Source organism: Genypterus blacodes, unplaced genomic scaffold (genome assembly GCF_046128005.1).
Source record: "Genypterus blacodes isolate CSIRO-AG114 ecotype Tasmania unplaced genomic scaffold, CSIRO-AGI_Gbla_v1 ptg000033l_1, whole genome shotgun sequence".
In the NCBI taxonomy this organism is placed as follows: Eukaryota; Metazoa; Chordata; class Actinopteri; order Ophidiiformes; family Ophidiidae; genus Genypterus; species Genypterus blacodes.
In genome coordinates this window covers 574,561-597,117 of record NW_027466846.1, presented here as the reverse complement: position 1 = coordinate 597,117, position 22,557 = coordinate 574,561, and the positions used below count along the sequence as shown (strand labels likewise).

Sequence of the window (22,557 nt, the reverse complement as noted above, 5' to 3'; positions counted from 1 at the left end):
GTAAATTGTAATTGTGTCATATTCTATAAACACACATTACATGTTTGAATATAGAATTCTAGTATGAAGTAACTAATACAGCTGTCATGCACAAACCATTTCCCTTTCTGATAAGCATCCAGAAATGTAAATACTCTGGAGTCTTGGTAAATACACCTGACTGCCTTTCCCCTCTGCTTCTATACTGCTCTCATATTGTTGAATCCCCACAAATGTAAACGCTAATGAGCAGTTCCTCCTCTGTCCAAGGCATGATCAGTCACGCCATCAGACAGCAGGAGGACACAGCAGGCAGACGCATGCTGGTGACATTCAGCTGCATAAAAAAACAGGGAATACATCAAAAACGACGTGATGGCCGTACTATCTAAGAATCATAGAATCCCTACAGCAGCTGTTTATCGTGATTCAGAGCAGCTGGCACAGTTTCAATGTTTCCTGTTTGTATGTGTGTGTGTTTAACATAAAAAAAGAAAACACTACTTCTCCATCCGCTCCCTCCTCCCACAGCTACCATTAAAAAAAAAAGCCTGACATTAATTATTTGCTATTTTGCAGGCGGGAGTCTGCCCTTTTGCTAAAGGGAGTCAGTTATCCCTTTGCGTGATGCCTGAATCAAATAATCAGGGGTAATAATGAAGATTGTTATCTGCCTGTAGCTCAGCTCAGCATTCATACACATGCATTATGTATATGCACAGCAGTATCACTTTGAAACACTTAAGGAAAGTAATTGCATTCATCTGCGGTTGTGAGTGATGAAGACTGTCACAAACAGCTTTGCAAGTCAAGTGGTTTCCATCCACAGGTTGTTGTGCCGTGAGTGTCACCGCACAACTACAACTACACAACACGTCCGCAGCCGTCACTCCTCATCCTGACACGGAGCTCTGTTTGATGGGGGAACTTGAAAGGAGTCATTTTTCATTAGAAAACAAGGTGGCTGCATCAACAACAAATTGCTGCTCACGTGTTCACTTCTAAGCAATAAGATCAATACAAAAGCCTCTGATAACAGCAGGCTTTATGTTTGATCTCACTGATTGATGCTAATGACAGGCCTGCATTTGTTGTCTTTGATTCTATAAAAGCTTTTCCGCATCAATGCGTTTGGGAGAGGAATTTACCCGAGCACAGTTTGCTTTTTAGGCAGGACATCCCTTTGGTGGAAAATGTACTTCACCTTTGTTTTTTCCTGTTTATTTCCCCTCCAAAGGGAACATTACCAGTGCCAGACTCACACGAGGTCACTGGGTTTTTGTTCATGCTCTGTCCCCCATCGCTCCTTTTCTTTTTCTGTCCTTCTTCCTGTCTTTTTCTTTCTCTGTCAGAGCCTTGGGGAATGTCAGGCATCTAACTCTCCCACTCAAAGGAGGGATACTGATTCAGTCTCAATGAGAGAGGCTGGAGAGTGGAGGATGTAGAAACGAGAAAAAAAAACATGTTGGCATTTGCTCTTTGAGCCCACATCCCAGTTAGTTGTTTCCTAAGAATGAAAGCCATTATTAGTCAAAGGACAAGACACTTTAAACCTGTATAATTCCAACAATTCCCTTCAATGATGACAACATCTTTCAGTTTATGATTGAAGACACAACACCACACGAGAACAAGTGAGGATCCCTATCCCCGCCCTCATCAAAGAGACAGACCTAAGTAAGACTCATTTAATCATATGACCTGTCATTTAAATTAAGCTCTTTGGATGAAGTGATATTCATGGATGGACGCTCAGGGAAAAGTGAACATCTCTGGAGAAAATGAAGCTTCTGCTTAAAGGCACAGTACAGAGTTAAGTGACACATTCAGGGCGACATTGATCTAAACCATAACGACCGAGGGTGAGAATGGCTGTCCACAAGCAACAGCCATGCACAATCCGAACAACACGCCAATTATCCCTGATTACTGCATGTAGTGAGGGTGGCACCTCTGCTCGTGCTGCTCTGCCGCCACGCACACACACCGCAGGAGCCTTCTTCCTCTCTTTGAGCTCGACCCTATACTGTCAATTCGTCCGATCGATAGCTTAGTTTCATTTGAAAGCATCTCTATCATCCATATCTCACACGACTTCATGACGCCTCACATCTTCCTGACCCCACACTGTGTCGGTGGCTCTGGTCTCCTAGCAACCAGCCCTCTTAGAGAAGGTGACAGCATTTGAGTGGGCACCCTCACCTCTCCACACAACCCCCCCTCCCCCTTCCTCCATCCCCCCAACCTTTCCCTCACCCTCTCAGCCACCATCCGGATGCTCTTCGGGTAAAGAGAGCATGAAGAGAGCTGCAATTTGCCTCGTGCACTCACAGGTTGAAGAAGAGTTGCGTGACATTGCTTTTAGAACAATTTCAATGAGTATTTATTGTGCTGTTGCATTATAAACTAATTAGGGTCAGTGTGTGAACTGGCTGTAGTAATAGAACACAGTATTCACTTTCCTAATTAGTTCTGAGGGACTTTTAATTGTCTTAAGAGCAAAAACAGTGCATGGGAATCTTTCTTTCTTCAAGGTATTATGATGCACCAATGAAGTCATCAATCTCCTGTAGAAAGCATGTGTGATAAAAGACAAGATAGTAAAATGCAAGATTTAAAAAAAAAAGGTTGATAGGCTGCACGAGTGGTTACTTAAGCGGATTCTTGGACAGATTGAAGCAAATCACACAGGGAAGAGAGATGAAATATGGTCACAGGCTGAGGCAATCAAGTGAGACTTTTGCTGAGCAACAGTCAGTAGGGCTCTGATGGACATGCAAGAGAATAGTTAATGGCATTTATGTGCAAACAGATTAGTCAGTGTGTTTGTGTCATGTGTCATAAACACACTTACTGGATAAGCTGCCCTTTCACAGCCTTTTCATTTGATTGACATGCAATTCAGTTTGGTAGATTTGCTTCAGTTCTACAGTCGTACAAAAAGAGCAAAACTGTCTTGATTGCAACTCAGAATGGATTCATTGAGAGAAATATCACCTTAAGTGTATCGTTTATAATCTCTATGTCTTTCTCTCCCTAAATATGCATGGCAAAATTTGTTTATACATCATTTTAATGGATGGACATCTGAATCTGAGCCAATAGACACAAGTTATGAGCTATTATTTGTGTTTTTCCCCCTCAATGTGCCTATAAAATCCTTATCCTCACTTATCTTTACATCTATTACATCCAATTCCCCCCTTAAAGAGTCTTCCTCATTCTTCATCATCAGATCATTAGAATATGAAGGAGACATAGTGACATGGCCAGAGCAGACTCTGTGCCTCTGAGGTTTTCGGGTAGGCGCATCACGCTGTGCTCACATTTGGGCTGGTCTCAGCCTGCAGCCATCACTGATAAAAAAACAAAAAAAACATGACGTGAGTGCTTGACGACGCTAAATGGCAGCACTTGAAATAGCCTACCTGCCAGCCTGCTCACCCACTTGCAGATGCGATCGCGACCCCTTTGGCAGCGCTTCAGCACCACGGGGCTCTGGACAGCTCCTCTTTCTCTTTTCCTCCGGGAGCTCCGCGTCTTGCAGAATAGTGGAGTTCAGAGACAGGAAACTGATTTAATTAAGCGTGTAGACTTCAGAGGTTTGATTTTTTTTTTTTATCTGATTTTGAAAAAATGAATATTGATCGACCAGCAAATGTCTCCTTTTTTGATTTTGTTGGAGGAGTTCAACTTCTCCAGGGGGAGGACACCAGGACAGCCCTGCCTGTCATCCTCATAGGGATCTGTGTGTCTGGAGCGGTTGGGAATTTGCTCATTTTGCTGATTTTCATTCGTGATTTTAGAGACGGAAGAGGCTCTGAGGTGAAAGCGCTCCTCGCCTCTCTAGCCTCCACGGACCTGCTGATCCTGCTGCTGTGCGCTCCTGTGCGCGCCGTCACCTACTACAAGCAGACCTGGACGCTGGGGAGGTTTCTTTGCAGCACCACGGACTGGTTCCAACACTCCTGCGTGGTGGCCAAAACTTTGACCCTTGCGGTCACCAGCAGGGCCAAGCACACTTTAGTGGTTTCCAGCACCGACACTGGACCTTTTCTCAGCCCGACGTGGATCCACGGAGCCCTGACGTTCATTTGGATCGTGTCAATGATGTTTCCGATCCCTCAGATGCTGTTCGCTTCTGTGCATCCATATGGCAGCGACACTATTTGCGTCTCTGAAATGCCATTATGCGCCTCTGACTTTATGAATCTGTTCTATAAGATTTATCCAACTGCTACCTTTGTGGTGCCGATCATCTTTACGCTCGCCTACTACACCAAAACACTGCACACCGCGGTGAACCACGCACCAAGTCCCCAGCAACAGAGTAAGGTGACCCTGGTTTTACTGTGTCTAAGTGGCGCTCATGGTCTGATGCTGTTGCCGGAGTGGGGCACGTTCACTTGGATTAGGCTCGGGTACAACAAGCCTCCCGTAGGGTTGGTGATCTTTGCGCAGGTTTTGCTTTACGCATGCAGCTCCCTCTCACCGGTCATTTTAATGACCATGTACGACGACGTGCGCCAAGGGTTGATCACCATCTGGTTCATCGCGACTTGCAGACGAGCTAAGAACACAGCGAGCAACAAATGCCCCAACACGGAGGGTAACGGAGCTGAGACCGGATCCAACGTTGTGGCCAATGACGTCACCCAGGAGAAGGAGAAGACCTTCCCAGATGTGGAGCACTTCTGGACAGGGCGGAGGAATACGCAAGTGGAGGAAGAGCAGGATCCAGTCCCGTGGGAGAGAGAGGAGAAGATGTTATAGTGAACTGGGCTGTGAATGTTGTCTTTTTAGTAGAAGCATTCAAGTTGTCCTCAGGTGGTTGTAGTTAGTTGTAGCCTATATGGAGACCACTTTGCTGTCGTGAGCTTCATTAGACGTAAACACACTTGTACTGTAGCCTACTCATGGTTTGATGTTGCTGCAGATTCATGTCAGTTTCTATCAATTTTGAATATTTGTTCTTTGACTGCCGTTTTGATGAGTACATCCACTTTATTATAGCACAGAAACAAGACGTATAGGCTTCATGAATTTGTAAATATCACACAAAGATATTCAGCACACTCAATCATCAAAAGCTTTGTTGTGATTGTGTACATGTGATTCATAACATGGATATTAAAACATTCTCAAATATCGACTGTTCTCTTTTTTTCCCCCGACTTCTATGAATGTACTTCACTTTAATCACAGATGAAATGCAGTTGGACAAGTAAATCTCTCCATTTAATCAAAACGGCTGAGGTGACATCGACATGCACAGTACAAATAGAGATAGAGATCATTCCTCCATATTAAACCCCAACTAATCTGCCTGGATATTTCAGGTCATCTTAATAAACCAACCATCAGTCAAAATCATTCAGTGGAAGCCACATTCCATTGATTTTAGCCGGAGAAATGTAAACCATTATAAATATACTTTCAAAAAACCTTTAACTTAACAAATAATGATTAATGTATTGAAGCATTTATCTATACATTACTTTGCTGTATCATGGAGACAGATAGATCATACGTGTCAAACAGGGCTTGTGAGAGATGAAACCACATATAAGCATGCGAAGAGTCATGGTGTCAAGTAGGTGGTCAGTTCACCGCTCTGGGTTAATAGCGTAACCTTTCAGTGGCTGTGAAAAACCAGCTTTTATTAGTCTGTGTGTTTACCAGTAAAGCAGTGGCCCCCTGTGGCTCTGATGCCCCTGCAGATTTGACATTTCAGCCTGCCAGAGTGAAGAGAAAGGTTAAAGGTTGAAGGGGAAAATAACAAGGCTTTAAAAGCTTTTCAACACGATTGTGCTCCTGCACATTATTTATTAAACATTAATTGACCATTGCTTCAAATGTCTGCGCTTGCTTTAACAATATCTTTAGTTCCGCTAAACACAAGGATAACAGTGTCTCTTCAATTGAACAAAAGTGTAACATTTCTAATTACATGTGACAGTTCCCTACCAACCAATTGTTGCTATAGGAACAATTGTAACGGTGAAAGGGAGCTTAATTTGCAACATTAATTAATTACATTAAAGAGACAGGCACTCTTGTGATTGCTCAAAGACTGGGAGCAGCAAAAGTGAAATTATATTTCAAGTGATTGCCTTAAATGATCACTACATAAAGTTAATCAAACAATACAGTGATGTGTATTCATCTCTGCAAGAAATCAGAGGATAGTCCCTGCAAAAAGATTATTTATCCAACTAGAGTTCATTCCTGGCAAGTTGTAGAAAGGTATTGAAACATTGCCTTTACATGCAAAGTTCCCTAGTGGCTCCTGATGGCAGGAAGCATTGCGTAAATATGTCTAATATGATGAAATATTTCCATTTGTGGAAAGTGGGCCTTTGCTCTTAGTCTACTGCAGCATTCTCAGGTTGGAATCCCAGCAGAAATGCCAAAACATTAAAGTGCAGATGTTGGTATCGTGACCAGTGAGCTGTTCAGAACTGAGATCAAACACACTTACAGCTCAGGCAAACACTCTATTCATACACTCCGCAGTGAATTGGGTCTGGGCTGAGAAAATATCTCATAACCCAGAGCAATCTGTGACAAGTCAACCATTTCACCCGTCTCCTAGGAGATTTTTCATCCCTTTCACTAAGACACAAAACCCAGGATAAAAAACCCTGCTGCCACCAAACATCCTCCTCTGGCTCATGCAAACAAATTGCATGTGACATTTTTATTCGATACTCGATGCCCTCACAAGTCTGGCAATACAGTATCTATGTTGGTGTTTCTAGGACGCAATAATGGATCCACTTGTGTCATGTAGGGCAATGCAAATACAATGCTAAATACATTCTGCTTCACTTGCCCATATAAATATAATGCTGCCATAAAAGTTACCCTGGGGCATTAAGTCAATAAGATTTCATTTCTTGTCAATTCTCTTGGCAGCTGCTTTACAGAAAGGTTGAAGAGCTATTTAGCGCACATATCTGTCAACTCTTTGTTAAGTCATTGTATTCATGAGAGTGGCTCAAAGATAAGCTGTCTCCAACCATCAGACTGAACTGATGAACTTTACCTGAACCTACACATGAGCTTGTAAAATCACAGTGTGACAGATGCCATATGGTGACATTGGCTCACATCCCATAAGAGATTAAATCTTACATTATGCAGTATGTTAAATCCTCCCATACAGGTTTTGGATAAAGAGAAAAGTTGTGAAAAATGTATGAGATGCTGTTTAAGATTCTTACATTTGGTGTCATTTTAGTGTTCTGGATTTGAACCTATAACGAAACTGCTCAGCTCTTTTGTTGAAATGCACATAATGTTTTTTCCTTCCCACTCATCCATGATGGTTTTTGATGCCGCCTGAGGCTCTTGCTGCGGCTTTATTTGGCAGCTGTTTCCTCCTTCCTGGTATGGAGTGTTTTCCCTGCAAGATATGAAAGGTTGTTTTTTTTATATCATGCTTGAGTGAAAAGGATTCATAAAAACATTTTCAGTGCTGATCATCTCAGTGAGTGACATAGTTGAGATTAAAAAGAATTTGAGCCCTTCAGTGTTGGATAGGGTGACAAAATGCATTGAGATGTTACTTGGTTTTGTCATTATAATATGCATTTTGCGGCACAGAACTCACTTGGTAAGTCGATTTTGTGACACCTGACACCCCGAATCCTATATAGCAGGTGAAATCCAGCTACACTTTACGGTTTCATTGTTTCATATGCTGATATGTTTGTGGTGTGTCTGAAAAAGAGAGTGCTTTAAGTCAGCTGTGCTTTCTCATAAACAGACATGATACACAATAAAGTAATGATTTCTGTCTCAGCCCAGGTATACTGCTTTAATAAGTATATAGTTTCAAGGCATTGAGACATAAATGAGGAGGAACATTCTAACCATTAAACTGCTACTTAATTTTAAACATGTAAGGACCCCCCTGGTTCAAAATGTCACAACGAATTATAAAACAGCTCATGCATTTTAATCACACAGAAACACACTGTTAACATCTCCCTACCAGGTCAGGCAGTAGGTAGGATGATACCCCACTATAGGTATTAGAATTAGTATAAGTACAAGTATTAGTATTAGAATTTGTATTAGTATATCTATTAGAATAAGTATTATATTAGTATTAGTATTAGTATTAGTATTAGTATTAGTATTAGTATTAGTATTAGTATTAGTATAAGTACAAGTATTAGTATTAGTATAAGTATTAGTATTAGAATAAGCATTAGTATAAGTATAAGTATTAGTATTAGTATTAGTATTAGTATTAGTATTAGTATTAGTATTTGTACAGGGCTCATCACTACAAAGACAAATGGGGATAGTAGCTAAAGTACCTAACAGGAGTCCACAGAACTACTCTCTCTCTCTTTCTCTCTCTCTGTCTGTTTGCATGGAGTTGAAAGTTCTGTCCTCAACATAACTACTATCTATGCAAGATGTGATGTGGTTACAGTTCAACAAAGCTCCCTGTTCGATCTGTTTGTAATATAACTGCAGTATAATGAACCAACAACTTGCCAGATGCCATTATTCTCCCATAAACCCTCAGTGATTCAGATTCCTTGAGATCATGTTCATGTTGTGGCAGGTGATTAACAGAGCACTGCATTAAATGAGATCATTGCTATAACCTCTTAATACAAATCACTGGGCTGACGACCATTCCTTTTAGGAAAGTAATTGTGACTAGAAGCTTTTATTGATGCTGCAGTGAATGAGTAAGTGGCGCCATCTTTTGGTTAAAAAAATGAACACAGGTTGTTCTTCTCAGCTTCTCAGGCGCTATACAATCATGGGGGTTATTCTAGTTTCATAGATGTTCTGGATCGCCCTCCAAAGATAAATATATCCTAAACTTGAGTTATGATGTCATCACCTGACGCCAAACCTGTCTATCACTGCATATTGGTGTAATTTGTCCATCATGTACAAATCTCTGATGATAAATTCTGAATCATAATCAATGCGTACGAATGATAATCATCAGAGGAATTATGTTGTTCCCAAAACGGTTGTTGCAATGAATATACAATATTAAATCCATTCCTCACCTCCTCATGTAAAAAGGCTCACAATGTATCAACCAACCCTTGTGCATCAACAAATAGAATGGAAACACTTCCCTACTCTGGATTATATGATTATTATTAGCATATTCTTTAAATGAAAGACTTTACCATAGCATCTATTCCATGCATAGGAAGTTTAGTTTGACCTCTCTCAGCAGCCCCACCCCCCCGGTGCGTGTGTGTACCCATGTGAAAGGATTAGGATCAGGGATCAGAGACAGATGCAAACCAGAAGAGATCCACTCTAATGCTTCTGGCAACGCATCTCTGTGCAGGAAAGGTCACGATTGGAGTCTGGATTTAGAACGACCCGCCCACCTAGTAGCGGGAACATCTTCCTATAGGTCAGTTTTTTTACTGACGGGGCTTTTGTCCAATGAAAATTCGAGGACGGGGCCATTGGGACGAACCCCTGCGCAGATGTGTGTGTGTAGTCCTGTGAAGACGACAGAGCTCAGGCTTTAGTGAGAGCAGGAGCTGATCTCAGAGTGAGGCACGAACTACCGAAGCACGACAGCACGAAAGGTGAGCTTTTTAATATTCCACATTAGAACATTAAACCACAAATACTCGGTGTTAAAACAGAGAAATGCTGTTTGAGTCAATGCTGCATGTGGTAATGGCGTGCCAACAACGAAGCTAACTTTGGCTAGACTGTGGCGCATTTATCGAATTAGCTATTAAAAGTTGTACACACGCACTTCTACACGCAGAATACTTATTTACGTTTCACTGTTTCGCCCTTCATAGTCTTAATGTATCAGTTTGGTGTCATTTCCTCTCCTGTTTTGTGTGCAGTGTGTACCGAGTCACTTCGCTTTATAGCTCAGTTACATTCATTAGGTGTCTTCATTTCCTTATTCCGGCATGAAAGTCCACGTGTTTTCACTGGAATCATCAAAACTCTGAGCTCGTGAACATTCTGCTTTTAAACAAAGTCGTAAAATAAGGGGAGTTGGTCGGATTTGACCCATAAAGATCTAGAATGAATGTAAAATGGTTCAGGAAAAGGTAAGGAGTGTGTCCAGTAAAGGGCTGGAACGACCTGCTGGTTTAGAGGTCATTGTTTTGGCACTGACATAATCTGTCCTTGTGTCAAGGTGCATTCTTTCTCATTCCACCTCCCCCCCTGTCTTGTCCAGCCACAATCTCTCATCACTTTTACATTTGGAAGCTTTCTTGCATTAAAAATACACACTTTCCTATTCCTCAATGGCCTCTCCCAGTGTATCTACAAGGTGGCTTGTGTGAGGTAAGCATGGCTACTGTTGGCTAATGATACAACGAAACAGACTTTGCCCCTTTGCTCCTTTTGCCTGTTGAGTCTTGATATTCACTTCTTCCATTAAGACAGCTGCTGTGCCATATAAATACTCTGTGTTAATGTGCTGCTAGTTTAATGCAGGGTGATGGTGGAAGGAGATCCATTGAGATGTTCCCCTTGACTGAACTTGACAACAGATTACTTAAGCCTGGACTGTATAAGTACAAACAGAGTGAAGGGGTTTAATGTGTATTCAATACAAAAATGCATACTTCCGTGCATTGTTCGACCCTGAAAATCCACTGGAGTGTGTCGGGGGTGTGTGTGTTTGGAGTGAGACATGGAAGTTTCCTCATGCACTGCTCGCACTGCGGATATTATACTAGATTGTGGAGGCGATGAAGTAAATGCATTGTTGCATAAGAAGAACATACAGGTTGTGGCTGTGATGTCACATCCTGCTACAAAAAAACCCTACAGTGAAATCAAAGGAAAACGAAATGGTTTGCTGACCGGTTCGACTTCAGTTTCACTTTCAGTTTCAAGAAAGTAAGAAAGGAAATCCCCTCACTGTACTTGCAGTCTGCATTGAAGGAATGTGTTTCACAATTGTGATCTCTGGGTACTTTTTTTTTCTTTTATCATGTAGTAGGCGGGGGGAGAGGCAATCATCCACCTCACCCAGCTAGAATGAGCCAAGTTGCCTTGACTTATGGACCTGTTTTACTGGTTCTAGACAAGTCGCTATTTGCTCATGTCAGGAAAACAAGTCAGTAGTCATTACGCATGGAACAGTATCTGATATACTTTGTGTGTGTGTCTCTCTCTCTCTTCTGTCACAGATGTCGTTTGTTAGTGACAGGCTATACAGCGGCTACTTTCGGCGGATGATGCCCACCATTGCTAGCAACGTGAAAGTGAGAGAGATAATCCCTCACCTGCCTTGCCTCACTCTTTCTGACCGGGTAAGTTTCATTGGTTATTTAGAGCTATACAGATTTTAAACATTGATGTTCCTTCCATAGTGACGGCGATTCCATTACAGTTACCTGTTACCTCATAAAAAATGGAATCGGTAATCTAAACCAGAGGATTACTCCCGCTCACATTTAATCGCATATATTCCTTTTTCATTTAAGTCACTCGCATACTTTTTCGATATAGGACGTGAAAAGAAATGTGTAAGGAAGGAGGAAGAGCATCTCAGGTCACACATTTAAATCAATGGCAAAATTGAGGAACATCTGCTTCTGCAACACAGCTGCCTCTTTTTGAAAGACGTAGAAAAAAATAGTTAAATCTTGTAATATTGTATTTAATGCCATCGTGGATATTCTTTTACTTTCCAACCCTGGCATCAACATGGGCTAAGAACTTATAATCACATTACACAGCACAGTGTGGGGGGGGGGGGTTATGGCTTTAACAGGAAGAGTTTACTTCAGTGTAGTATAAATACCTCAGCCTGCAAACATACGACCCGCAGAGATGAAGAGCTCCTTGTTTACAAACACACCGGTCGTTTGTTTGGCAATGGACATATTTTCATTTGTGTGCAAAGGTCAAAGGTCAAACAGCAGCTGAAGACGTAGACCTGCGTATTAAGGCTAGGCAATCAATTTGGAGTAGATGGCAGGGTCTAAAACGTGGAGGAGGATTTAATTTGTTCATTTCATTTCTTGTCTAAGGCTATCTAATGTAGACTTTATGATGTCAATGCATTTGCTTATTTTCTCATGACCACCTTGATACGTCAATTCATTTGTTTGTGTTATATTCTTTTTGAAACATCCAATCTTTAGGAGGAAATCGAGGCAAAAAGAGAGATTTATGGGAATTTTAACGCCATGCAGTATCTTTTGGAATGTCTGCGGAGAAGAGAGAATTGGGCCGAGGAATTCATCCGAGCGCTGGAGGCGTGCGAACATACAACCATGGCAGCAGAGATCAGGGCAGAGTACAACTCCCTGAGAGGCCCCGCAGACAGTAAGTCCGTTACGTCTGTGAAGGTTCTACCGTCATCCAGGTCAATGGTATCCGAGGAAAGTTAATCTGAGGCAACGGGACTTGCTAGTAAAGGCTTGGAGACGTTTCACCTCTCATCCGAAAGGCTTCTTCACTTCTGAACTGAAGAAGCCTTTTGTCTTCAAGCCTTTACTAGCGAGTACAGACGCCTCAGATTAACTTTCCTTTCCTGCTATCTTGTAGTGCAAAGGACCAAGATAAAGTTGTAAGAACTATGGAACTATTATCTAGTTGGATTCACACAAAGTCATTGCTATAACATTGTGCAATCGTTTTTGCAACACAATGCTTGTGTCTTAATGTTTACTGTTGAAATGTGACGGACACTTTAAGGTTTACTTTTAGATCTATAAAGCTGGAGCAAAACTCACTGTGTCCACACTAAATAATTCAGAGCTTAGGTGTGTGTGTGTGTGTGTGTGTGTGTGTGTGTGTGTGTGTGTGTGTGTGTGTGTGTGTGTGTGTGTGTGTGTGTGTGTGTGTGTGTGTGTGTGTGTGTGTGTGTGTGTGTGTGTGTGTGTGTGTGTGTGTGTGTGTGTGTGTGTGTGTGTGTGTGTGTGTGTCGTAGACCTCAGTCAATGACCACAAAACTATAAACTGCAAAATCTTACACTTTTGATTGTCAGGGCTGGAGATTTACTGTAATGTCTTTTGGTTATTTGTAGTTGAGACAAGTGGTTTGGGTAAATGCTTATCTATTACTATAAACTATTTTCATGTGCAGGCAAACCTGAATACGATACATACAATAATGTTTTTTTTTTCTTTTGCCCCAGATCCCCACCCAGGCTCCCCTTCAGCAACTGTTGTTAGGGCACATGTTCATCCACCCCCATCCGCGGCTCCTCTGTCCAGTCCAGAGAGCAATGGTCAGGCTGCTGTTGCCCATCCACCGGCAGCTGCCCAGGCCTCGCCCCTTCCAGAGCCCCCCGTGCAGCCTGAGCCCCCCGTGCAGCCAGAGGCACCCCCAAGCCATGGAGCTGAGGTTCCCAAGACAACTTCCCCACCCGAGCTGGCCCCTGAGCCCTCAACGTCCCCTCCTGCTACAGGGGCAACACCTCCATCAACGCCTACTCCGTCTCCTGTCGCCCCACATAAAGCTGCCACTCCCCCGCCACCAGCGAGCGAGACTAACGTTCACCAAGAGCCAGAAGAAAATTCGGAATCAGACATCGACAATGATAAAGCTGTGATTCCCGTTGACGATCCATCCTCCCCAGATCCTCCTGAGACGACCATCATCGAGGTCATGGCGCCACCTAGTCAGTCTCCAGCGCCGGCAAACACCGAAGGCACAGTTGAACCTTCGGACATTATGACCCCAGAGAAGTTACCAGTTCAGGACACTGCCCCACCTGTGGAAAAAGTCCTTGAGCCTGAGGAAACCTCTGCTACACAGGTGAAGCTAACATTATGCTAGTACATTTGAATGAATCTATCTATGCTTCTCCAGAGGTTTTTCTCCAAACACTGTGATTTATTAGAAGAATACACGGCACGATACCTAGTTTGGTAAAGTTTGATATTTTGGTTTGCTAATGGACAATATGAATAATCTATGCATGCACAATAGAGATATAAACTGTGTAAGTCAAAGGCATGATGTGTGCTATCGATTTCACCTACAGGTCCTTGAAAACAGTCAGCAAACTGAAGACACAGAGACAACTTCTCATCTGGCCGGTACTGTTGTGATGGACACCCCTTCCTCTGATGATGATGATACTGTGTATCTGAGCAAGCCTGGTGAACTCGTCAGCCTAAACGCAGGAGATCATGAAAGTCCCACTATTCCTGCATTCAGCTTAGAGCAAGCATGCTATTCGGGTAACACCGAACGTCTGGAATTTAGTAATGCTGTAGCTGACCCAGAGTCATCTGGCCACATTCCTTCATGCTCTGCTGATGACTTCACCATCGCGAGTACGGTCTCTCCCTTACCATGCGAGGAGAACGGCGTTGCTGTGGAGCATCTGAACCATAATGAACCAGAGGAGAACCACTACGAGTCTCTCTGTCTGAGCTCTTTGGGAAACCAGGAGGTGCTGGTGAATGTGGTGCGAGTAGCTGAGGAGCCTTCTATCCTTAACCAAGCTGGCCAAAGTTTTACACCACAGGCTCAAATTGTTAATGGTGAAGCAGCTGGAGAGCCTGCTTCCCCACCACCAACCTCCTCCACCACCACCACTGCTGACAGTGAGTCCAATTCAAAGGCCTGCTTTGCTGAGAAATGCCACCCTCCCTCTGACTCTGCACTAGCTGATTCCACACCCGAGCTGAAGACACTCGGTGATCCAGAAAAGAAGACGCCACCTCAAACTCTGTCACTTAATATAAAGTATTTTCTGACAGCTGCAGGGGTTGGTGCCTGTGCACTGATGATGCTATTAAAGTTCAAGAACAAGTAACAGTTAAGGGATTTCACTTTGACCCGAAGGGGAGAATGGATAGGTTGTTCAGGGGTTGGTGCCTTATTTTAGTCACTGGGCTGTAATGCCAACTGATTAATATTTACCACTAATAATATCTGACTTGGCAGAACTTTGATCATGTCATTAATTGTGAGTCTGTTGTTAAGTTGGACTTTGTTTTGTTGAAAGAAGAATGGGGAGCAGAGACCAAATATTATTTTGTACTGCAGTTCACAAGCACTTATTGAAACTGGGTTGAGATCTCAGGTCATCGACGCATTTGCTGCATACATGCAGTTTGCAAAGATACACTGATATTGCGTGTTAATAGTAGGGTTGTAACTCTTTGTGTACTCACTTGTCTGATAAGCACTTTCATGGTATTGCTGTTGGCTGTCATCCAGTGAGGACTTCAGTTTCGATGGACCTGGACTGTGAAGAAAGAATGCCCACTTTCTGTCATTTCTCCTTACCTGTGGATAGTTGGAAAAGCCTGTGAGTAACAGCTAGTGTACGGTCTGTATTTATTTGTATATATTTTAGAAGAAGAGAGATAAATATCTAATGTATTTTAACAGAACCCTGTCGATCAGATACTTTCCAAAGATCATTTTAAGTTTTTGAATTTTTGATTGATTTTTGATATGTTCAACAAAACTCAATCAGTTTTCACATCATAGTTAGTTTATAGCAAAACTACGGTTATAGTTTTGTTACATCATTATATGCTTTCTGGCTATTATCTCGGATAAATTAAGAATTACATTTTATTCTTCAGATTCAATCATGTTTGAATGTGAAATGTAACATTCTGTGAATTGAGACATTATGAAAGTAATTGTAAATAGCTTTATCAATACAGCAGTTCTTAAGACAAATGCTTGAAAGAGAAGGTTTTGCACATTTGAATAAAATACTGTTTGAGCTGCAAATGCTTTTAGATGGGATCGTCATGGTATGTATGTATGTGTTGGAAAACCAATTAAAGTTTGAGCTAAAATTGTATGCACTTAATAAAATTGAAATGCTAAAACAAGTTGAGTGTACAAATTAATTTCACACATGGGAGCACAAACTAAGGTTGGATAAAAGCGCTATATAAGTACTGTCCAGTTACCACTCACTGTATGAGCAGTATTTCATATGACGTCTAAAATAATAATACATCTACTAAATCTTACCAGTTTTTGTGTTTCAACACGCCACACTATAGTTTCCTGGGCACATTTTGAATTATTCTTGATCAGACACAAAATCCAAGTTTGTAAGTGTACTTGTTTTGGTACAGATGTTTTTTTTTTTAAACAAATGTGCAGAAAAACAAAGGAATAACTACACCCACCCCTAGATTACTGATAGATGAACTCGTGTAGTGATTGGTTCTAATTTCCATCAATCACAACCTAGCCCCGCCCAGTTCTGCTTTGACAGCGGACATAAAAAAGGAGCGAACGACACAGCCACTTAGCTAGCTAATTAGCTAGCTGGTCGCGTCTGGATGTCATTGTTAACGCAATTCACTAACATTTAAACAGTTTAATCTATGCTATAGTGCAGCATATATGTAGTGACGTAGTCCTTTTAATGGCGTTCAATGGCCACCAGCACGACGATGAAGCTATCGACAAGGACGAAACGCCCACGAAGCTGCCGCGGTCTACGAAGGAGATGCCCGGTTGTTTCAGAAGCGATGAGGGAGCCGCGCCCGGTGGAAGCGCCACATCCGACGCGCGGACCTCCAACTCGACGCCGAGGCATCGAAGAGACTCGATGAAAAAGAGCAGGCCGCGTATGTGTTAAAACTGCTAACTTGGGCTTGGTGTATTTACTGGGAAAGCGGCAATACGTGTTGACTAAACCTAAGGCGTTCCCCCTCAATAGACAATTTCGGAAAATATAGGCTTGGGAAGAAAATTTACCTAGGGGACTGAAATGCCATAATATCAAATCAGTGTTGCTTTTTAAATATATTGTGAAAAATGTGAGTTATTACATTGTTATTTTATTGTTGGTATTACAATGCAATATGAATGGGTTATAGTGGCAGTAAATAGCCAATACCTATTTTGCAACAAGATGGCGTTCGCAGTACACACTGTACTGTTGCCTCTCAGGATGTAGCTCCTTGCCATTATGGGGGCTAGCGTCGAGACATCTGTCCTCTGTGCCCATACTGTGATTATGCATGTAAAATATTCGATTTATTTGAATTATGCTGCGTGAGAAATTGTTGGTTTGCACATTGTTGCTTGAGTTATCACACTGCAATAATATATCTTCTAATGCAGCATTTCCATGGTTTGGGATGGACATTGGAGGCACACTGGTGAAGCTGGTGTATTTTGAGCCCAAAGACATCACAGCAGAGGAGGAGCAGGAAGAGGTGGAGAACCTAAAAAGCATCCGCCGCTACCTGACCTCCAACACAGCTTATGGTACAACTGGCATCAGGGATGTGCACCTGGAGCTGCAGGACCTGACGCTGTGTGGCAGGACGGGCAACCTGCACTTCATCCGCTTCCCCACACATGATCTGCCGGCCTTCCTCCAGATGGGCCGCGACAAACACTTCTCCAGCCTCCATACCACCCTGTGCGCCACTGGTGGGGGAGCGTACAAGTTTGAGGCTGATTTCCGCATGGTGCGTTGACACTTTGTACTGACTGTGTTTGTTTGTGACAGGCTGGACAATGAACACTGACATGATAGAAAAGGAGAGATTTCTTTGATATTACTAGTGAAATCAGTTATTCTACCAAGAGGACAACTAAAATCTATGATGGAGACAAATAGTGTACAATATTTAATCATTAATTGTGTGCAAAGATAAAGCGTTCTTACAGTTTATGCAAATGTAAACAGTGTTTGGTATCGGTGAAGTAAATCAGGGAAATACTGGTCATTTGTGGGATTTTCCAACAGAAAGAAATGTCCAATTCTCCCTTAATATGAAGTGTTCTGTCTTAACAGCAACATGATACAGAGATCTGGTTATTGTTTTTGGTCAGCTCGGTTCTCATTGAATTGTAATGAAGGTTCCTGTTTTCTTTAGCCTCCTGCTTTCCCTCCTCCCCCATTTCCTGCCTCTGTGTGTTCCTCTGGCCACATCCAGTGAAGTGATGTTATTACCCTTGCTCTCTTTCCCTTTGACAAATAATAGATGGCCGACCTGCAGCTTCACAAGCTGGACGAGCTGGACTGTTTGATCCGCGGGGTGCTGTACATCGACTCGGTGGTGTCCACCGGTCCCTCCGAGTGTTACTTCTTTGAAAACCCCACAGACCCGGATCACTGTGTCCAGAGGCCCTACACGCTGGAGAACCCCTATCCTTTGCTGCTGGTCAACATAGGGTCCGGGGTCAGCATCCTGGCCGTTTACTCTGCAAATAACTACAAGCGAGTCACTGGGACCAGGTAATCATCACGGAAAGAGATGATGGCTGCTGTAGTTTAGCCTTCTTTTTGGAATCTTGCTTTGTAATAAGTCTGTTTAGAAGAAGCAGATGTCATTTATTGAAGTTGTTTGAATCTAAACCCTTTCGCTCTTACAAACTGTTTACTGATCATAAACTTAAACCAAATGTTTTTTGTTTAGTTTGATCCAGGATCGGGTGAAATCTTTTGAATGAAATTAGTAGAATGAAAGCTGTATCTGTTATTTTTGGCCAGCAATTTTTTTTCCCTCCTCCTACTCTCTCCGCTGGTTTGTTTTCACGAGTGGTTTCTCTGTCTGGTGGCTCTGAAAGGGAGTCTTTGAGTTAGTCCAGCTCATGAATGTTTGGTTCTCACTCAATACAATGGCCCTCTGTCCTTTTGTGCTGTGCACTTCAATTGAGAGTCTGCGTAACCTTATTTGAGACATTTATCTTCCCCTTTGTTCTAGCGTATGAAATATGAGAGAATCTTTTATATTTCCATCTGCAGTATTATAGAGTGGCTGACCCATGTTGTATATTTTCTCATCCGGTTGTGTTCACAGTCTGGGTGGTGGGACGTTCCTGGGCCTGTGTTGTCTGTTGACTGGATGTGCTACTTTTGAGGAAGCGCTAGAAATGGCTTCTGGAGGAGAGAGCACTCGCGTGGACAAGCTGGTTCGGGACATCTACGGAGGAGACTACGAGCGCTTCGGACTGCCGGGCTGGGCTGTGGCCTCAAGGTATGGTTTTAGAGCAAATTGTCTTCAAAACATCAGGATCTAATGACAGGATTACAGTTTGAATGAATTCCAACTGCATGTGTTTTATGCTTAACTCAAGTTGTCCCTGTAATAATTTGTGTGTTTTGATTGGGTAGTTTTGGCAACATGATGTCCAAAGACAAAAGAGAGTCTGTGTCCAAAGCGGACTTGGCCAGGGCAACGCTGGTTACCATCACCAATAACATCGGCTCCATCACAAGGATGTGTGCTCTCAATGAGGTGAGGAAGAGGGGGAGGACTTCTATTTATCCTATTAGTTCACTTAACCAGCATCACAGGTGTAAATACATGGTTATGATTATATGATTATAAAGGAGGAGTTTGAGGGAGAGATACAATAACAATGTAGTAACCATTATCCCCACTGTTCTGCTCGTGTGTCAATGATGTCACTGGCAACCATGACATCATCTCCCATTCAAACTAGTGTGTGTCAATGATGTCATTGACTACTGTGACATCATCTCCCACTGCAAAACACCTGAAAAGCATCATCACAACAGCCAGCAAAGTCTCCTAAATCCAAGTTCACAAAACTGTTAGTAGACAAAATGTTCCACTGTCAGGAAGGGCTTTGAGAAGATTTTCTTTCAGCTAAGCAGTAAGCGGCCTCCTCCAGTGTTCCTGCTGTGTGTTTCCTTTTTGCCTTCAGCCTCTTTACGGTGCTGCCTTGTAGCGTCTTGATCAAGCAGCATTGTACAGGGCTATGAAGGCTTAGAGGAGGTGAGCTACATGGCCCCACTATGAAGGCAGAGAGGAGGGAGCGCTCTGCTCAATACTTCAGCCATACAGCCTGAATAAATCTGTTTAATATTATTCCATTGTGGAGGTTTGGGGTTTATACAAACACTATAGACTGTCCATGTATCTGCTCTAACAATCTATATACATCTACATATCTTTATATATAGCGGCAGAAGCTCAGTCCATAGGGGACTCAGCTGGGAACCGGAGGGTCGCCAGTTCGAGTCCCCGTGCGGACTAAGAAAGTGGACTGGCAGCTGGAGAGTTGCCAGTTTGCCTCCAGGGCACTGCCGAGGGGCTTGTGAGCAAGGCACCGAACCCCCAACTGCTCCAGGCGCGCTGTAGAATGGCTGCCCTGCACCCCCTCTGTAATGTGTTTGTGTGTGTGATGTGTAAGAGGGGGTGCGAGACAAATGTCTAATCATGTGTGATAACATTGTGATTTGCATGTGATCTGATTAAAAAAATAATATCATATTTTATCTGCTTTATTTAGCTGAAATTGATGAATTAAGTTAATGCCCTGACTGATATTTAATCCCAATCTGTTTCCTTATTAAGAACATTGAGAGAGTGGTGTTTGTTGGCAACTTCCTGAGGGTGAACACCCTCTCAATGAAGCTGCTGGCCTACGCCATGGACTACTGGTCTAAAGGCCAACTAAAGGCACTCTTCCTCCGGCACGAGGTAAGGAGGCACTCTGCTCTCTAGCTCACAGTATGTTGGAGCTCAAAACATCATTTCATTCATTGATTGGCACAGTCATGGATAAAAGACAATGTAATGTTTCTAATGACCAATACTTCCTTGTGTTTTTGTTCATGTCTTCAGGGTTACTTTGGAGCGGTCGGAGCCCTGCTGGAGCTTCTCAATCCGTCCTAACTACACCCAAAGAGGAACTCAATCTGCTGCACAGACTTTTAGCACTTTAGAGCGTAAAGAAGCAGACAGTGGGTAACAGACAGAGTACTGGTCCATTTTGGCCGACTGCCAACATTTGGAGGTCCTATATTTGGTGGGGATGTGGATTTAGTCAAACATTGCATAGCAATTCGCTACAGTAGACCCGAAACGGTTTATTTTAAATGCAAATGCCATCACACTGTTGTCAACTACTGTAATGTATTAACAGTATGGATATGAGTGCTTGAATGAACGTGGCCAGGAAAGCTTTAAAACTAGAAAGGTGTAGACTGCAGAGAGAAGCACACAAATGAATAATTCTATACCTGAATGCTGATTTGAAACAATTGGTGGTTGCGATGTTCGCTAAGATAGGACATTTCAGATAAGCCGTTATTTAGTGAGACTTGGAGATTCCCGTCTCCGGCTTTGTTACTGCAATTGATAAAACATTTACTCACCACTTAAATCAATACTATGCTTAAATCAAGGTATGGCCGGTTACCAAATGGATTGGTGTATTGTTTCTGCTAATTGCAAAGGTACTAACTATTGTTACAGTATGCAACATACTTCATATCTTCATACCTGCATTGACGCACTGCTGCTGGTGTGGAGGAATGGGAACAGTCAGCACCATAGTGGCCTTGTGGTCTGTAAGATTGTGCCCTTCACCAAGATCTGACCCTTTTCTGACCTCGTTTGTCTGCCAGCTGAAGTGTTTTTGAGCCCCCCGAGTCTGAGTCCTCCAGCTTGGACTCCTTGTAGGCTAAAAGGGTTTTAGATGGTGTTAAATGTCACACCTCGTCAACCGAACCCTAAATATTGGGTTCCACGACTTTTTGACAAGACATTTTGAAAGGTACAATCTGGAATGGCGTGTCTTCAGACTCACCTAAACATCTCAGTATGTTCCCAACTTATTCCATCATCTAATTTTAGTCATTACATGTTCAATAATCCATCGATTGGAATACATGGACCACAGGAATCATAAGCTACTGTAGGTTCACTTTTAACTCTTAAAAGTTTCAGACCAAGTACATTTAGTTGAAGTGCCTGTTATGTGTGGGTTTGTTCCTATTACAGTAATGTGAAAGTCATCTACAACTGTAATTCTCAACGTGTCTCTACTGTTGGCAGTACAAAGAAATCTTTGTAAAACTTTTGTATCAATGTTTTCAAATTTCTTATTGAATTTTCCTTAATAAATGCAGAACTTTCTTAACTTTCTTTGTGCCATATAAAACTCCAATTAATATTAGGTGGCCAGTTTTTGAATGAAGACATTTCTACTAACGGCCACTTGTCAACACAGAACTAGAGGTATTTTACGTATATTGCTTTTTATTGCATAATATGGTAGGACAGTCAGCATCTCAGAAAATAGCCTAGTCTCTTTGATTCAAGAGATCTACGGTAATAAATCTGGAACATTAACAGTGACGGTTGTTTGGGTAAGGGTAAGAACTGAATAAAAACAAAACTGGGGGGGAAATTATCACGTATTTGTATCATAACTACAAAGTACAGACAGCAATCTCCCGCTTCCAATATCTTCCAATTGCCCTGTGATACTATGCCACCCAGTGGACAGCTTGGGTTATGATCTTTATTTCAGGGGATCTGCCCCCTTAATCGTCCGTATTTCTTTATTTAGAGAACTCGTTTATATTTTAGACTTGTTTTTATAGGGTTCACTGGTGCATACGTGGTTAATATTTACCACTAAGTCTAAAAATCAAACATTCGCTCCACAAATACTGGATTCATTGTAATTTTGAGGTGTATTAGTGAATGTTGGGTCCCTGTTGTGTTGTAAGTTTGTCGCCGTAAAATTACATTTGTCAATTTTGAACAGGCAGGGAGGTAAAATTCAGGTTGTTTCGCGTTATGAAAGGTGAAGAGCTGTGACGGAACCATCCATGAAAGAGTTAGTGTCTTCCCAGGGAATAAATCCAGCCCCTT

General features: G+C 42.4%; 3 protein-coding genes across 3 annotated transcripts; all 3 read left to right on the top strand.

The window, feature by feature from the left end:
* The first annotated feature begins 2,077 nt into the window (after positions 1–2,077).
* Positions 2,078–4,752, top strand: LOC142995560 (G-protein coupled receptor 151). Its single transcript, XM_076146649.1, is given in 5 exon segments — positions 2,078–2,153; positions 2,244–2,265; positions 3,403–3,445; positions 3,447–3,517; positions 3,573–4,752. Coding segments are annotated over 5 exon segments (1,392 nt in total).
* A 4,705-nt stretch (positions 4,753–9,457) lies between these two features.
* Positions 9,458–15,780, top strand: mavs (mitochondrial antiviral signaling protein). Its single transcript, XM_076146637.1, has 5 exons — positions 9,458–9,569; positions 11,151–11,273; positions 12,111–12,294; positions 13,110–13,732; positions 13,962–15,780. Exons 2-5 carry the CDS (start codon positions 11,151–11,153, stop codon positions 14,739–14,741), a joined length of 1,710 nt encoding a protein of 569 aa, XP_076002752.1. The 5' UTR covers positions 9,458–9,569; the 3' UTR covers positions 14,742–15,780.
* A 380-nt stretch (positions 15,781–16,160) lies between these two features.
* pank2 (pantothenate kinase 2) lies at positions 16,161–21,822 on the top strand. Its single transcript, XM_076146638.1, has 7 exons — positions 16,161–16,533; positions 17,033–17,385; positions 17,905–18,158; positions 18,724–18,900; positions 19,038–19,161; positions 20,248–20,373; positions 20,518–21,822. The coding sequence occupies exons 1-7, from the start codon at positions 16,329–16,331 to the stop codon at positions 20,566–20,568; spliced, it is 1,290 nt and encodes a 429-aa protein (XP_076002753.1). The 5' UTR covers positions 16,161–16,328; the 3' UTR covers positions 20,569–21,822.
* Positions 21,823–22,557: the final 735 nt, after the last annotated feature.

Coding starts and splice junctions, on each gene's coding strand:
- mavs (XM_076146637.1), top strand. CDS start 11,151: ATGTCGTTTGTTAGTGACAGGCTATACAGCGGCTACTTTCGGCGGATG. Junction 11,274..12,110: donor GCCTCACTCTTTCTGACCGG/GTAAGTTTCATT, acceptor TCCAATCTTTAG/GAGGAAATCGAGGCAAAAAG. Junction 12,295..13,109: donor CCTGAGAGGCCCCGCAGACA/GTAAGTCCGTTA, acceptor CTTTTGCCCCAG/ATCCCCACCCAGGCTCCCCT.
- pank2 (XM_076146638.1), top strand. CDS start 16,329: ATGGCGTTCAATGGCCACCAGCACGACGATGAAGCTATCGACAAGGAC. Junction 17,386..17,904: donor TTGAGGCTGATTTCCGCATG/GTGCGTTGACAC, acceptor GACAAATAATAG/ATGGCCGACCTGCAGCTTCA. Junction 20,374..20,517: donor CACTCTTCCTCCGGCACGAG/GTAAGGAGGCAC, acceptor TCATGTCTTCAG/GGTTACTTTGGAGCGGTCGG.